This window comes from Nerophis lumbriciformis, linkage group LG06, assembly GCF_033978685.3.
Source record: "Nerophis lumbriciformis linkage group LG06, RoL_Nlum_v2.1, whole genome shotgun sequence".
Lineage (NCBI taxonomy): Eukaryota > Metazoa > Chordata > Actinopteri > Syngnathiformes > Syngnathidae > Nerophis > Nerophis lumbriciformis.
The window spans coordinates 19,080,116-19,096,744 of NC_084553.2; the positions used below are offsets into that span (position 1 = coordinate 19,080,116).

The following is a 16,629-nucleotide window of genomic DNA, read 5'->3' on the forward strand; positions in this document are numbered from 1 at the left end:
TGTAAAATATGATTTAAAAACAATCAGCAATAGAGTGAAGCTGTAAACTTTGATGTCAGGTATTGTATGTGTCATTTATACCTGATTGTTTGTGGATAGTGTCAAGGACCTCTGCGTAAATGTCCTCTTATTAGTTTTGTTTTATTGGTGTATTAATTGATTGACTAATACACAAATTAGTTCCTAATAATAATAATTGTCGTATCTCTAATAGGTTCATGATGGTCCTTGAGGATAAGAAAGTATGCCATAATGGATATATGCATAGAGACACATTGATATTCTCTGAAGTTTTTTACCACTCTCACACATCCTAATGTGTTTTCTTTGTCCCTGTTTTTCCAGGCCAAAGGCAAGAAGCCTCTCTTTGTGCAGCTTGTGTTGGATAATATTTGGAATTTATATGATGCAGTTGTTACTAGGAGGTGTGTTAAAAAACAAAAACAAATGTTTTACAGTCATACATGAAGTGCATTTTACTCAGTTCATATTTTTGTTCATAGAGATAAGGAGAAGATTGAGAAGGTGGTAGCATCACTTGGAGTTGAGGTGATGGCCAGGGATTTTCGTCACTCTGACCCCAAAGTCCTCCTGTCTGCAATTTGCAGCCAGTGGTTACCCGTGTCTCAGGCTGTCCTTTGTAAGAATTTTCTGGTGGAATATTCTGCAGTGTCATGCTTGATTTTAATTAGTATTTCATTGGATGCAGCAATGGCATGTAATAAGCTTCCAAGTCCATTGGAAATAGCAGAAGAGAGGGTGGAGAAACTGATGAGTGTAGGAGTGCGGCGATTTGATACCTTGCCGGAGAGGACGCAAGAACTGAAAAATGGTATGTGAAATTACATCTCCTTTTTGATAATGCTTTTTCCTGTTTTGATATAATACTGTACTAAAATGCAATCCAGTTATAGTTTAAATTAGGGAAGCACAATTCTGGGAAAAAAACATCTAAAATAGCATTTTTTGTGCTTAAAATTGAGAGCGCAATTTTCTTTCCGTCATTGCAGTGGTACCCAGGTTTTTGTTAGTGCTAAAATTGAGAAATAAAGAAAGAAAAACGCATACTGTAGATAACAAATATAGTTTTACTTGAAGAAATTCAGAAATGCTTTTAAATGACAAATGACATGTATAAATTAACAATTAACATCACTTTTACCTTTATTGAAGACTCTTTTTTTTGTACAGATGGCAACGAGGGGAGAGCCACGTGAAAACCACCTTTATACTTTGAATGTTTTCTGGAATTAAATAGTATTTGTCACCTTGTAGTGCAGGAGATAACCGAGACAATCTTTGAAATTGTGATACAAGCACCAAACTTGATACAAATACTCCTTAGACATTACTATTTTGAAAAAGTGCACGGGCCACTTGACATTCAAGATGGTCGCTATATTCAATACTAAAATATCATGTTTGCAATAAATATTCATAGACTTGGCCAATATGAATGATCCTGACATCAATATATACAATTATTAAATTACCCATTTTTCAAGATGGCCGCTATGCAGACTTGTAAATGGGGACTTTAGACAATTAATCTCCCCACTTTGATTAATTTGGATGATTTTGTTGTTAAAAAGTAGTCCTGCTTGTCACTTGGATGACTTTTCCTAACCCTAACATTTGCAGCTACATTGTTCGGTGCAGGTAAGGCCATATTGGTAGCCAGTATCGGCGTCATGGGCGGGCTGTGCCCGCTTACAGTGCAAGCCAGTGCATTTCAATTTCCCCTCGGGGATTAATAAAGTAATTCTGATTCTGATTCTGAAGCTGTGCCCGCCCTGGGCTGGAGGTTAATTTTTTTTTATTTTATTTTTTTACATCAATGCAGGGATAAATGAGATAAGTAATCAAAACAAAGGCACGTTGACTAAGATGAGGACCAAATAAACTGACATGTTAAAGTATACATACGAGAGGAAACTGTTGACAGAAACAAAATCCATTCATATTTGATTTTGTCTTGTCGATGGGTGGGAAAAGTTGGGAATCTATCCAATCACACCTCTTTAATTGCGTACATTGAAAGAGGGGTGGGGGTTAGTTGCGCACAAGAGCAATCAGATGCTTTTCCTTGTCAGATAAGAAAGTGCACACCAAAACCAAAATATGTGGCTTTGACATGTTCCACATGGTAATATGTGTACACGTGGGGGAGAGTGAACAGGACATATTTCAATTTTACTGCTTTGATGCCATCAGCAGGCAAGTCAATGATAGTGACATCGACACAACTAAGTTAAATCTATTATTTGCTGTTAACGGCGCTGTGTCAAGGCTACGTGTTGAAGTAGCCTTTACACCCGTAAGAGAGCTACATATGTGATAATAAAGTACATACTGTACTGTTTACATGTTGAAGTACCCTTTATACCCATAAGAGAATTACATGTATGATAAAGTACATACTGTACTGTTTACGTGTTAAAGTACCTTTTTAAAAAGCTGAAATCAACCCCAAACAACATCTCACTGATTCAAAATAATATTTTGATATTGAAACGTCTCGTCTCTGCATCTCCTAAGGTTATTCTAGTAATGTATGCACAGATGAGATCTGTCAATATCAAAATATTACTTTGAATCCCTTTTGGCAATACATTGATTTAATGAATACATCCAAACACATGATTAATATTTATTATGTGCATGAACAAATAACAGTTAATATTGTATGTAGCTTTTTAACAAGGCAGAGGTTTAGGACATCACATCAGTCCTTTACAATCAATACTATAGAAATGGCCTACTCTTTCATTTTTCAGACACCATAAAGGCTTAAATAATTTCTAAGACATATCCTTGAGATAACCATGAATCTAAGGGGATGGCGTGGCGCGGTTGGGAGAGTGGCTGAACTTGAGGGTTCCTGGTTCAATCCCCACCTTCTACCAACCTCGTCACGTCCATTGTGTCCTTGAGCAAGTCACTTCACCCTTGCTCCTAATGGGTCGTGGTTAGGGCCTTGCATGGCAGCTCCCGCCATCAGTGTGTGAATGGGTGAATGTGGAAATAGTGTCAAAGCGCTTTGAGTACTTTGAAGGTAGAAAAGCGCTATACAAGTATAACCCATTTACCATTTATGTTTTTCTTACATGTGGTAATCAGTGGTGACAGACAAAGCCCCAGCATTGCAGCTTTAACAAGCGTGCGCACTTCTAAGGCAGGAATCAATTTTTGGTTGGGGCCCTACCTGGAAAAATGTAATGCCTCCATTTAAATGTTTTGTTCTGGTTGGACCCAAAACAACGTGCATCTCATTGAGGGCATGGAACAGGGTTGGTTGCAATCATGGTGTAGCCATCTTGTTCAGATGAATAACGTTTTGAAATCCTCATTATCTTTTCCTCTTGGCAAATACAACATTTGCCCTAGTCAGTTTTCCAATTAGATGACCCTTGAGCTGAACTTGCCATCTTGTTCGGTAATGAATCAATTAATGCAGTAAGGCAGAGGGTTTATCCTTTTACCACCTTTACCGCAGTATGACTGCACATTCAGGTATGGGATACAACTAGTTACAGATATACATCCTACACCTAGCCCAATCATTCATCCAGTGCCATTTCAATCCCGTGCGATTTGTACTTGTTCTTGGTGACTACATGCGTCATGTAAAGCTCTGTCACCCTTGGCTCGGCTCTCCCGCGCTTACACACCTTGTCGGTTCAGGTGGGGCTATCTAACTACATCTAACTAATAAATAACTAATAGGTAACTGTTGTGAGGCTTGAATTCAATTCAGTTCAGTTCAGTTCAGTTCAGTTTCAGTTTATTTTGAACATGCATACGATACAATGTAATACATCACATATTTCCAGTTGTTTCATTACAGCACGTCCGAAAAGGAGTAGGAAGAAGCTGAGCTTATTTAATCCTACCCCTTTTCATACCATAGCAATTTTATCCCATTTCCTTGTTCGCTGTAACAAAACAATGAATAGATAAATAATATACCATTGTAAGTAAACAAATGTTGAATAAATAAACAATCTTTATTTATAAAAAAAAAAAAAAAAAAAGGGTTTAAGATTAGAAAGCATTTGGGATATTAAACTAAACTATTACTACTAGTAAATAGTTACTACTATACAGTGCATGTACTGCTGCTCTTACAGTATAGTACAGATAAGTTAAATAACAGTACATTTTATTTAGCCAATACTGAAGCCCATGCTGAGTTTCACAGCAGTGTGATCTCACCAGTGTGCCCTGGCTGTACCTTGACATCCACTCTATTCTGACCCACTCTCCCCTCTCACTGGGGGTGTATCCAATTCAGTTCTCATTCCTGGGTTGTGTTACACATCAATTAGCTGTGGGTGCTGTCTTCATGCACAATGTGTTTGAATCTGAAATGCTCAATCACACACAGAGACCCTCACGTGGTTTAGCCCGTGAGCCAAGATAGTAGACTTTTTGTATGTTTTGGTATTTTAATTTATTTTCATAAATAAAAATGAAAAAACTTTCCTTTTAAAATACAAAAAAGAAAATTAAGAACAAAGCGTTTATCTTTTTTTGGTTTTGAAAAGAAAAATGAATATCCCCAGTAAACAAAAACGGAATAACAGACCCAAACGGATGTTTTTTGTAGTCTGACACCGGAAGTCTTTATTTTCAAAGTAAAAGCGGGGTACTACATTACCCGTGTCTATGGCTAAAATGTATTTGGAGCCCTACACAACGAGGTCTGACGTCTCCATGTACAGATATCTGACGTCTGCATGTACACATATCTGTATGCACATTTAATACAAAAGTGGAGGCAAAAAGGGATTCGATCGCGCATCACAGTACAGATTTTCTTACGGGACAGTCCGCGGTCCTGTCTTTAAAATCGCTACATCCGGTTCCGGTGTCGGAATATGAAAACCCATCAATTTTGGCCTGCTTTTCAGTTTCAGTTTCAGTTTCTGTTATGTGTGTGTAGATGTTTTTGTAGAAGTCACGGAACTTTGTGCCATTTCTAAAGTATTTTCTTTACATTTTACCCAGCGTCGCAGGCACACAGTACCGTAGTAATTGTCTCCATATTTTAAATACAAATCAGGATTCCTCTAAGGATGCTCCATTCATAGCAACATAAGTCTGTCATGGACATTATTGCATACAGGGATTTAATTACACAGTGGAACACACTGGATTTAATTGATATTAAGTTCCAGGAGATAATTAGAAGACATTATGATAATATTAATAGTTATGTCTTATTAGTAAGTTTCCTAATCAAGGTAGGCATTCCCCAAGTATGTTTTTTAATCAACGGAAATAATAGTCGATTAGCACATGAAACAACTATTTTTCGAAAAAAATGAACATATTCCAACTATTATTGAAAAGATTTAGGAATTCTCTGATGTATTCAGGACTTTGGCTAGTCCTTAAAACTGTGAATTGTTTCCTATCAATGTAAGTGTGAAATATTTGTCAAGATGCTGATTAAACAGCATGATTATTGCACAGGTCTACCTTAGGCTGCCCACAATAAAAGGCCACTCTAAAATGTGCAGTTTTACAATGCCACAGATTTTGCAAGTTTTGATTTGGCATGCTGACTGCAGCAATGTCCACCACAGCTGTTGCCCATGAATTGAATGTTCATTTCTCTACCATAAGCTATCTACAAAGGCGTTTAAGATAATTTGGCAGTACATCCAACTGGCCTCACAACCGCAGACCACGTGTAACCACACCAGTCCAGGACCTCCACAACCAGCAGGTTCACCTCCTTGATCGTCTGAGACCAGCCACCCGGAAAGCTGCTGCAACAATTGGTTTGCATAACCAAATAATTTCTGCTCAAACTGTGAGAAACCGTCCCAGCTCATCTGCATGCTCACCGTCCTCATTGGGGTCTCGACCTAACTGCAGTTCATTGTCATAACCGACTTGAGTGGGAAAATGTTCACATTTGATGGCGTTTGACACGTTGATGAGGAGTTCTCTTCACGGATGAATGTCGGTTTTCACTGTTCAGGGCAGATGGCAGACAACGTGTGTGGCGTTGGGTGGGAGAGCGGTTTGCTGATGTCAACGTTGTGAATTGAGGGGCCCATGGTGTGGTGGGGTTTATGGTATGGACAGGCATATGTTATGGAAAACGAACGCAAGTGCATTTTATTGATTGCATTTTGAATGCACAGAGATACGTGACGAGATCCTGAGGCCCATTGTTGTAGCATTCACCCGAGACTATGACCTAATGTTGCAGCATGACAATGCACGGCCCCATGTTGCAAGGATCTGTACACAATTCCTGGAAGCTGAAAACATCCCAGTTCTTGCATGTCCAGCATACTCACTGGATATGTCACCCATTGAGCAAGTTTGAGATGCTGTGGAACACACGAGTGTGTTGCAGTTCCTGTCGATATCCAGCAACTTCACACCGCCATTGAAAAGGCTTGGACCAACAGTCCACAGGCCACAACCTGATCAACTTTATGCAAAGGAGATGTGTTGCACTTCGTGAGCCAAATGGTGATCACACCATATACTGACTGCTTCTCTGACCCCCCAGACCCGAACTATAGCAAAACAGCACATTTCGGAGTGACCTTGTATTGTGGGCAACCTAAGGCACACCTGGGCAATAATCATGCTGTTTATCAGCATTTTGATATGCCGCATCTGTGAGGTGGGAAGGATTATCTTGGCAAAGAAGAAGTGCTCACTAACACAGATTTAGACAAATTAGTGAACAATATTTGAGAGCAATAGGTATTTTGTGTATATAGTAAAAATTTCAGATCTTTGAACTCAACTCATGAAAAATGGGAGCAAAAACAAAAATGTTGCGTTTATATTTTTGTTCAGTGTAGGATGCTATTGGCTGCTGAAGTTATTAAAAAGTGCTCTTAAAATATATATATGTATATATAAAATGTCACATTCCACCGGAGCCACTGCAAAGCATGTCCTACATAAAGCCTGCTCAGCAGTGTGCCATGTCAGCCTAAAATTTGACACCTAAAAGGCAGTCCCTCCAGGAATTAGTGAAGTCAAGAATACGGCAATAATGCAAATTCAACCAATACCTTCAAATTATGGGCAGCCTCGCTTGTTTCTCTACGCAGTACTCAAATGTACATGAAAATTGTCATATGTGTAGATAAAGTAGGGACAGAAATGTGTAACAATATATATATAAACTCTTTATTGCTCAAAAAGCACATTTGTCGTCCTCCCATGCAGCTCAGACCTACTTTCGGTCCCTCTCTACAGCGCTAAGCTTTCTGGTTAATATAGTCTACAAACAGTTAGCAAGACACTGGCGTCCTCACTTCCGAATTTACATGTACAGTATTTATTTATTTATCTAACCTTTATCCAGTAAGATAATTTAGAACACTGCTGTAGATCACGTTCAACAGTTAACAAATGAGGGTAAATGTGTTGGCACATAAATTAATGTTTAGGATCTTCGAATGGGCCAATATGAGTGTTTACTAACATAGTGGCCACATTGGTTTGTGGTTTTTTTTTCATTTTTTGTTTGACTATGGGTGTTTTTTCACAGCCTTTCTCCAGTGCTCCAGTAATGAAAATGCTCCTGTCATAGTTTTTGTATCCAAGATGTTCGCAGTGGACCCAAAAGCCTTGCCTCAGAACAGACAGAGGTGAGTGTGGATCTATATCTTCCGGAGATTCAGCAGTGGACATGCATAATAGGGAATTTTGAGTTTTTTGTTTTTTTTTGCAGTTCGTAACTGACAAAAGAACTAGACCAAAGACAAATGTTTACTGCAGAGGATGCTCGCTCTTTAAAAAAGTTATACAAACCCTGTTTCCATATGAGTTGGGAAATTGTGTTAGATGTAAATATAAACGGAATATAATGATTTGCAAATCATTTTCAACCCATATTCAGTTGAATATGCTACAAAGAAAACATATTTGATGTTCAAACTGATAAACTTTTTTTTTTTGCAAATAATCATTAACTTTAGAATTTGCTGCCAGCAACACATGACAAAGAAGTTGGGAAAGGTGGCAATAAATACTGATAAAGTTGAGGTAGGCTCAGCAAACACTTATTTGGAACATCCCACAGGTGTGCAGGCTAATTGGGAACAGGTGGGTGCCATGATTGGGTATAAAAATAGCTTCCCAAAAAATGTTCAGTCTTTCACAAGAAAGGATGGGGCGAGATACACCCCTTTGTCCACAACTGCGTGAGCAAATAGTCAAACAGTTTAAAAACAACGTTTCTCAAAGTGCAATTGCAAGAAATTTAGGGATTTCGACATCTACGGTCCATAATATCATCAAAAGGTTCAGAGAATCTGGAGAAATCACTCCACGTAAGCGGCATGGCCGGAAACCAACATTGAATGACCGTGACCTTCGATCCCTCAGACGGCACTGTATCAAAAACCGACATCAATCTCTAAAGGATATCACCACATGGGTTCAGGAACACTTCAGAAAACCACTGTCACTAAATACAGTTCGTCGCTACATCTGTAAGTGCAAGTTAAAGCTCTACTATGCAAAGCGAAAGCCATTTATCAACAATATCCAGAAACGCAACCGGCTTGTCTGGGCCCGAGATCATGGTGGACAGATGCAAAGTGGAAAAGTGTTCTGTGGTCTGACGAGTCCACATTTCAAATTGTTTTTGGAAATATTCGACATCGTGTCATCCGGACCATAGGGGAAGCGAACCATCCAGACTGTTATCGACGCAAAGTTCAAAAGCCAGCATCTGTGATGGTATGGGGGTGCATTAGTGAAGGCACCATTAATGTTGAAAGGTACATACAGGTTTTGGAACAACATATGCTGCCATCTAAGCGCCGTCTTGTTCATGGACGCCCCTGCTTATTTCAGCAAGACAATGCCAAGCCACATTCAGCACGTGTTACAACAGCGTGGCTTCGTAAAAAAAGAGTGCGGGTACTAGACTGGCCTGCCTGCAGTGCAGACCTGTCTCCCATCAAAAATGTGTGGCGCATTATGAAGCGTAAAATACGACCGCGGAGACCCCGGACTGTTGAACGACTGAAGCTCTACATAAAACAAGAATGGGAAAAAATTCCACTTTCAAAGCTTCAACAATTAGTTTCCTCAGTTCCCAGTCGTTTATTGAGTGTTGTTAAAAGAAAAGGTGATTTAACACAGTGGTGAACATGCCCTTTCCCAACTACTTTGGCACGTGTTGCAGCCATGAAATTCTAAGTTAATTATTATTTGCAAAAAAAAAATAAAGTTTATGAGTTTGAACATCAAATATCTTGTCTTTGTAGTGCATTCAATTGAATATGGGTTGAAAAGGATTTGCAAATCATTGTATTCCGTTTATATTTACATCTCACACAATTTCCCAACTCATATGGAAACGGGGTTTGTACTCAAATGCACCTCTTCACATCATTTCTCCATTCATATTCTACTGCTTGTCCCCCTGGAGTCGCAGGGGGGCTGAAGCCTATCCCAGCTGCACTTCGGCGGAAGGCAGGGCACACCCTGGATAAGTCACCGCCTCATAGCAGGTCCAACACAGATAGACAGACAACCATTCACACTGACATACTGAAACCAATCTGAAAATTACAAACATTTCACATGAGAGACTGAGAGTCTTTTTTTTGGCAATGTGAAATCAAGTTTGGGCTTAACTACAAGGAAGTTTCACCTGAAGTCATGACTTTAGGTGAATAAAATATTATGTCTGAGTTGTATTCCAGTCTGATGTGTGTTGCTAATCTGAACCAGATAAAGGTGATACATTCAGTCATTGTTGCACATGGAAGTAACGACACCGTGTACCGATTTTAGATAAGTGCTATGCGATATTATGATATATATTACAGTGTGACATAAAAATGTCTACAACATAGTTATATTGTTTATATTATTACCATTTGAGCTCCGGCTAATGTAATTTCAGCAACACTGTTGCTTTGCAGTAGCATTTTACATCTCTTGAAATAACTTTACGCCCTGATAAGCCTTGATTTCTATGCATGTTCAGAATAAACTAACACCATATAATACAGTGGTAACTAAAATTAGAATTGACAAGTATTTTAAATTATGAGATGCCTCTCTGGTCTTTGTTATGCTTAAAGGTGCTAGTTAGGGTTTTTTCGACCCTGTCCCCCAATCACTGGAACGGAAAAAGCCAGCGCCAAATATAGCGCCAAGAAGGGGAAGCGGGCAACAACCACCAAATCAGAGAAACAATCCATTAAAATCATGTCCTACCGTGTAGTCGACCTAGCAAGGCAACACGATCGCAGAACAGCAAGGGGAAGTGAATTATATTTATATAGTGGTTTTCTCTAGTGACAAAGTGCTTTACATAATGAAACCCATTATCCATTAATTGTCTACTGCTTGGCCCTCTCGGAGTCACAGGAGTGGCTGGAGCTTATCCCAGCTGCATTTGGGCGGAAGGCGGGGTACACGCCGGACAAGTCGCCACCTCATCGCAGGAAACCCATTATCTACATCTTTAAGCTACATTTAAACTAGTGTTAAGGGCACCGGGAGAAGGTTTGTAAATTGTCTTGCCCAAGGACACAACAGCGGTGACTAGGATGGTGGAAGCGGGAATCAAATCTGGAACCCTCAATTTGCTGGCACGGCCGCTCTTTCAACCGAGCCACGCCGCCCCACAATTCCAACACAACCTAAAAATTCATTGGTGCCTAAAAGAGGAAAGAAGAACTTCGTTAGGCTGTAAAATTCAGAAGCAAACCAAACAACATTAATCACATGCTAAAGAGTACAATATGCTTATTTCTGCAATACATGTGTTTTTTGGTACAATTTCAAAGTTATCTAAAAATCTAAACACTTAAGTATAAATTAGATGTCTGCTGATAATATGCTCAGGGCCGATCACGGACAACCTGACAGACTCTTGCGATTGGCTGAGAAGCGATAGGGGCGGGTCTTCCTTGTTTAGTGGGACAGGGAATTAAACCAGTGGCCCTGCTTGAAAGAGCACTTGTGTGTTGCTAAATGTGTGCCTTGAACTGAACTGAATCTCTTCTGCCTTCATTTATCTGTTCAAAACATATTGTTGGATCAATGTTAGTGAGCAATAAAAGACATTAAAATTTGTGGTAAAATTGCAATGGGAATATAAAACAAATATTAAAAACCAAAAATGTCACGATGTCCATGCAGTAACTCCGGGGACTCACAAGGCATCCCAGCACCCCTGTTGAAAACCACTAAAATAGACTGAGACCATTATTTATTCAGCCCACAGTCAGACACTTGTGGTAGCCAGTTATATCTTATATCTGTATCCACAGCTTTCCTGTGGTAGACTGGCAAAAACATGGCTGACAATAAACGGCTTTTTGACAACTTTTTTAACTTGATTGCAGACAATACAGTAATAGGAACTCTAATAACTTCTTTAAAAAAAAAAAACTTTTTGGAGAGATTTCCACAGACGAGAACAGTGCATTTAAACACAGTTTTTAAATTGCTTTCACATGACTTTTTGTTGGGAATATGCTTGTTTGCCCACCATGACAACAGCAAGCAACAAAATGTGGCATCACGTGCAACTCGGCAATGAAAAATTATGTCAATCCAATTAATTAGTTCCAGGCAGCCAAAACACTTTTTATATAAAATTATAGTTTTGCATGGAGAAAACAGTATGAATGATAAATGACGTATAAATTAACATTCAACATCACTTTTACATCTATTGAATACTCTTTTTGGTCCATATATTAAAGAGCAGAGGAGGAGAGAGCCACGTGCACGCCCCAATCATATTTTGCTATGAGTTCTTTGTTAAATGCAATAGTGTTTATCAAAATGTTCGACAAAAGCCGAATCATACGAAAAATGAGGCATACAACACCAAGGTACAGCACCACTCTATATACGTACATGAGAGTATGATGCAGTACAGTTGTTCACCACTACAAATTACATATTGTGGAATTAATGCCACTGTTGGTGAGTTACAATGTGGTCGTCTGCAACCACGCATTTCTAATTGTTATAGCGACACATTTTTCCTTGTTTTACAGAACTTTGTGACCTCAACTTTTACACCCGTTTTTGTGTAAATGTAGGCCTTTGACTCAGGAAGAGATTGCTCAGCGCAGAGAAGTGGCAAGAAAAAGACATACTGAAAGGATGGCAGCTGAACAAATAACAGCAGCAGGACCACAAGACCGACAAAAAAAGTCCCTCAATGGTCAGCTTGAAGCACTCAGCAAAGGTGAGTTGGACTTGCAGGGGGGTGTTTTTATGTTTTTACGTTCCATATCATAGCTATTCATATGATATTCATAACATAGCTAGCAGCAGAGATTTGTACAGATGGATAACTGCAGGTTCAATGATTTGTGGCTCCAGAACAAACAAGTTAATGAAGCAGGTGAAATAAAATGTACATGAAGCACACTGCACCTTCTGAAAGAAAGCTTTGTTTCTTGGAACACTGGGCCTGCAGCTTGAGGGCTTTGTTGGCAGGCGCAAGGCCCAGCTCATGAGAAAGTCAAATGCTCTGAGGAGCAACCAGGAAAAATTAGTGGAGCTCAAGAACATTGTGGAGGAGAATGCAGTGAAATGTCAAAAGATTAACGGTCAGATTAACGGTAATTAAGTAGTTCTTGCACTCACACACACACACACACACACACACACACACACACACACACACACACACCCCCCCCCCCCGTTCCAAACAAATATTAGTTCACAACAGAGAGTCATCTGGTGGTGTTTTCTGTTAGCTTAAGTATTTTGTATCTCAATGTGAAAGAGCCATAAATAAATTATACTGTACTGTCTAGTTGTTATATTTTGATTTATTACACTTCTGAGTCTCATTTACAAGCGTTATATACTAGTATTTGTATGCAGTTGCAATTCCAAGACGTTAGATGGCAGTAGTGTATAGGCTACTGTGTTTTGCCTTAGCCAGAAAGTAGTCTTTGCCATTGAGCTAAATGTGGCAGTCTTGTCTTTTGTCGAGTTCTACATAGTGCTTAAGTGCTTATATTGTAAATATTGTACTTATTAGGGCTGTGAATCTTTGGGCACCACACGGTTTGATTTGATTCGATTATTGGGTGTAACAATTGAATTCAGAATCGATTCTCAATTCAAAACGATTCTCTATTCAAAATCTTTACTTTTTTAATAACATTGGATGCCAGTTCTATGATTAACTACATTCCTCCATAAAATAGATAAATAGCTCTGATGAATTTAAATATTCCTTAAAATAAAACAGGTTTTGTAAAATGCTTCCCAAATATTTAATAAATTCAAATACAATTAAGGCAACAAGTGCAGTATCCAATTTTTTAAAAGTATATCTTTACTGCAAATATGGGCATCTGCATCAACAATATGATTTGCCTGATTGGCTGGACAGTCAATGTCAATCAATCAATGTTTATTTATACAGCCCTAAATCACAAGTGTCTCAAAGGGCTGCACAAGCCACAATGACATCCTCGGTACAAAGCCCACATAAGGGCAAGGAAAAACTCACCCCAGTGGGACGTCGATGTGAATGACTATGAGAAACCTTGGAGAGGACCACATATGTGGGTAACCCCCCCCTCTAGGGGAGACCGAATGCAATGGATGTCGAGTGGGTCTGACATAATATTGTGAGAGTCCAGTCCATAGTGGATCCAACATAATAGTAAGAGTCCAGTCCATAGTGGGGCCAGCAGGACACCATCCCGAGCGGAGACGGGTCAGCAGCGAAGAGATGTTCCCAGCCGATGCACAGGCGAGCGGTCCACCCCGGGTCCCGACTCTGGACAGCCAGCACTTCATCCATAGCCACCGGACCTGTGCCCCCCAAGCCCCCCCCCCCTCCACAAGGAAGAGGGGAGCAGAGGAGAAAAGAAAACAGTATAGATTGGACAAAAATAAAAATCGGTTTTGGTTTTATTATAATCGATTAAGAATCGTTACAAATACGAATCGCAATTAATCTGAAAATCTTTTTTTTTTTTGACACCCTTAGTACTTATTATACACTAGCTGTATAATTTGAAATTGCATCTTAGTTGTAGTTTTGATTACCAAATTAGGTGTTGAAATTGCCACGTAAAATCATTAATGCTAATTAAGAGCATGTACTGTATATGGCATATCCAATTAAAAGTAGCACAGAGCGAGCACATTTTGAAAAGTGAAGCCTTAGTTTAAAGTTAAAGTTAAAGTACCAATGATTGTCACACACACACTAGGTGTGGCGAAATTATTCTCTGCATTTGACCCATCACCCTTGATCACCCCCTGGGAGGTGAGGGGAGCAGTGGGCAGCAGCGGTGGGCAGCAGCGGTGGCCGCGCCCGGGAATCATTTTTGGTGATTTAACCCCCAATTCCAACCCTTGATGCTGAGTGCCAAGCAGGGAGGTAATGGGTCCCATTTTTATAGTCTTTGGCTTTAGATTGCTTTCTGTCAGGCATGCTTGCTTTGTTGGCATGGAAAATTGCAACATTACCTAGAGACAGTCCAGCTCGGTCTGTGTGTTTCCCAGCCAAGTACCTGAGTCAGTGCCGAGTCTACGACCACATGTGACGTCACGCGCAACAAAAGTATCAAAATGCGGTACCGTTTGATTTTCCATGAATTTGTACTGACAAAAAATGGTCGGTACCTATAAAAGTACCGAATTTGGTACCCACCCCCAATAAGGAGGAACACTTTGAGTAAAAGTTATTCGTTTCTGCCAGATGAGCCGGAAACTCGGGTGCTGAAAGAGTCCACGCCAGGGGAGGCAGAGGAGAAAAGTCAGACCTTCATCGCATTTGCCAGGGTGTACAGCGGGGTGGTGAAGAAAGGACAAAGAATATTCATACTTGGACCAAAATATGATCCTGCCCAGGGTCTGACCATGGTAAATGTGTTCTTCGAAAATTGCTATCATGATAATGTCCATAAAGAAATGTTTTATCTTTTAAGTATTGCCTAAGTAAATAATGTAATAGTTTTGACATAAAGCAATTTTATTTTTTGATCAAGGTATACCAGCATGGAGGCTACCATCTTGCTGGAACATACATATTTTTTCATGTGCCCTAGTTTGGCTTTTTTTATCAATTACACTGAAAATACTAGAAAATGTCGCTTGGGAACACAAAGTTTTTGGCTTCCGCCTCAGATTTTCTGTGGGGTAAAGGTTCAGACACCAACTATGTAACCCCAGGATCTTTATGTCGCTCTTGTTGAGGCAGTCCTTTTGTTACCTTAGTGATGTTTTGGGTCTTGGGCATGCTGGATATTCCCATCATCTTTCATATTTAGGCTGGGGCCAAGACTTTCTCATCCAAGATTCTATGTTGCATGGCCCAATTTATCGGCCACAACGCAGTGAAGTCTGCCTGTACCTTAAATACAGTCATGTAAATTTAAGGCCTTAAAATGTCTAAAATCCTCTAAAAATATCTGAAATTATCTTAGATATGATTTTGAAAGGTGTTTTTGCTGACTGTGCTTTTGTGACTGTGATTGACTGTCAGCTTGTGTTTCCTACAGGAAATAGATTACTGTACTATGTACAGTAATCTATTTATTTATATCTGCACCTTATTACTCTTTTATCCTGCACTACCATGAGCTAATGCAACGAAATTTCGTTCTTATCTGTACTGTAAAGTTCAAATTTGAATGACAATAAAAGGAAGTCTAAGTCTAAGTCTAAATGTATTAATTATTGCAACAGTAGTGCTGGTCTTGTAGTCCATTCCAATCTTGTGCAGCTCTACAATCTTGTCCCTGAGGTCAAGTATTTAGTCTTGTCCATGGTGTTGTAGAGGTTTGAATGAAGAGTGTTTGTGTGACGGGTGTATTTTATAGGCATAAAGGGTTTAGATTAGAGTACTTTCTAAAAGGAACAGGACTCATTTGTCTTTCTTAGTTAAACTGTTTCCTAGGAAAAAAATACTATTTCCTATTTGGGTCAATAAAATAAATAAGTTGACACTTTTTTAGTCTTGCTATGAACATTTTTTGGGCCATTTACCTAGGCCCTTTGACTTGTTACTGATGTTGTGCTTCACAGCTGCCAGATGGATGTAGTGCTTCAGATTGTGTGCCTGAGGTGCCTCATCTGTCCTGTTGTTCTATTGAAAACATCTACCTGCTGATGGGCCGAGAACTGGAAGAGCAAGAGGAAATGCCATCTGGCAATGTGCTAGGTGCAGTACAACATTTCTTCCTTTAATGTGTGTCACTGACAAAAAAGGTTATGTCCACAAGGAAGAGAATTCCACATGCTAATAGCTAAGTGTTACTGATAGAAGCTGTCAGATCAATTTAATACCAGAACTTTCCACTTCTAATTGTGGTCAGTAATGCTACACACCCGTATGTGTGAGCGTGTTTGCATTGGTCTTTGCCAGCACAGTCCCTACACAATCACACTAATGCTGTTCACTTTTGTGCTATGCAGCCCAGGTGTCGTGTATGTCAATGTACCCGATGTATAATTACAGGTTCACCTTTTAGCTTGTAAATTAATGAGTTTTTCCAGTATTTTCTGCTCATATGTGGATAATGCAGATGTCCAGACCGCTCAAAGCCTGTAAGACTGCAATCATCTATGGTGCTTCTACTGCTACTTGTAGTTTCATCCAAATGTTGTTGAAATGTTCAGTTG

General features: G+C 39.5%; 1 protein-coding gene across 1 annotated transcript in view; it reads left to right on the plus strand.

Moving 5' to 3' along the window:
- The window catches only part of efl1 (elongation factor like GTPase 1), an 88,727-nt gene that overhangs the window by 16,438 nt on the left and 55,660 nt on the right, over window positions 1-16,629 (plus strand). The window contains exons 8-14 of the mRNA XM_061963857.2: window positions 346-425; window positions 504-640; window positions 710-832; window positions 7,535-7,634; window positions 12,069-12,217; window positions 14,705-14,868; window positions 16,033-16,168. Coding sequence (XP_061819841.1) covers window positions 346-425; window positions 504-640; window positions 710-832; window positions 7,535-7,634; window positions 12,069-12,217; window positions 14,705-14,868; window positions 16,033-16,168 — 889 coding nt within the window. The remainder of the gene's footprint in view (window positions 1-345; window positions 426-503; window positions 641-709; window positions 833-7,534; window positions 7,635-12,068; window positions 12,218-14,704; window positions 14,869-16,032; window positions 16,169-16,629) is intronic.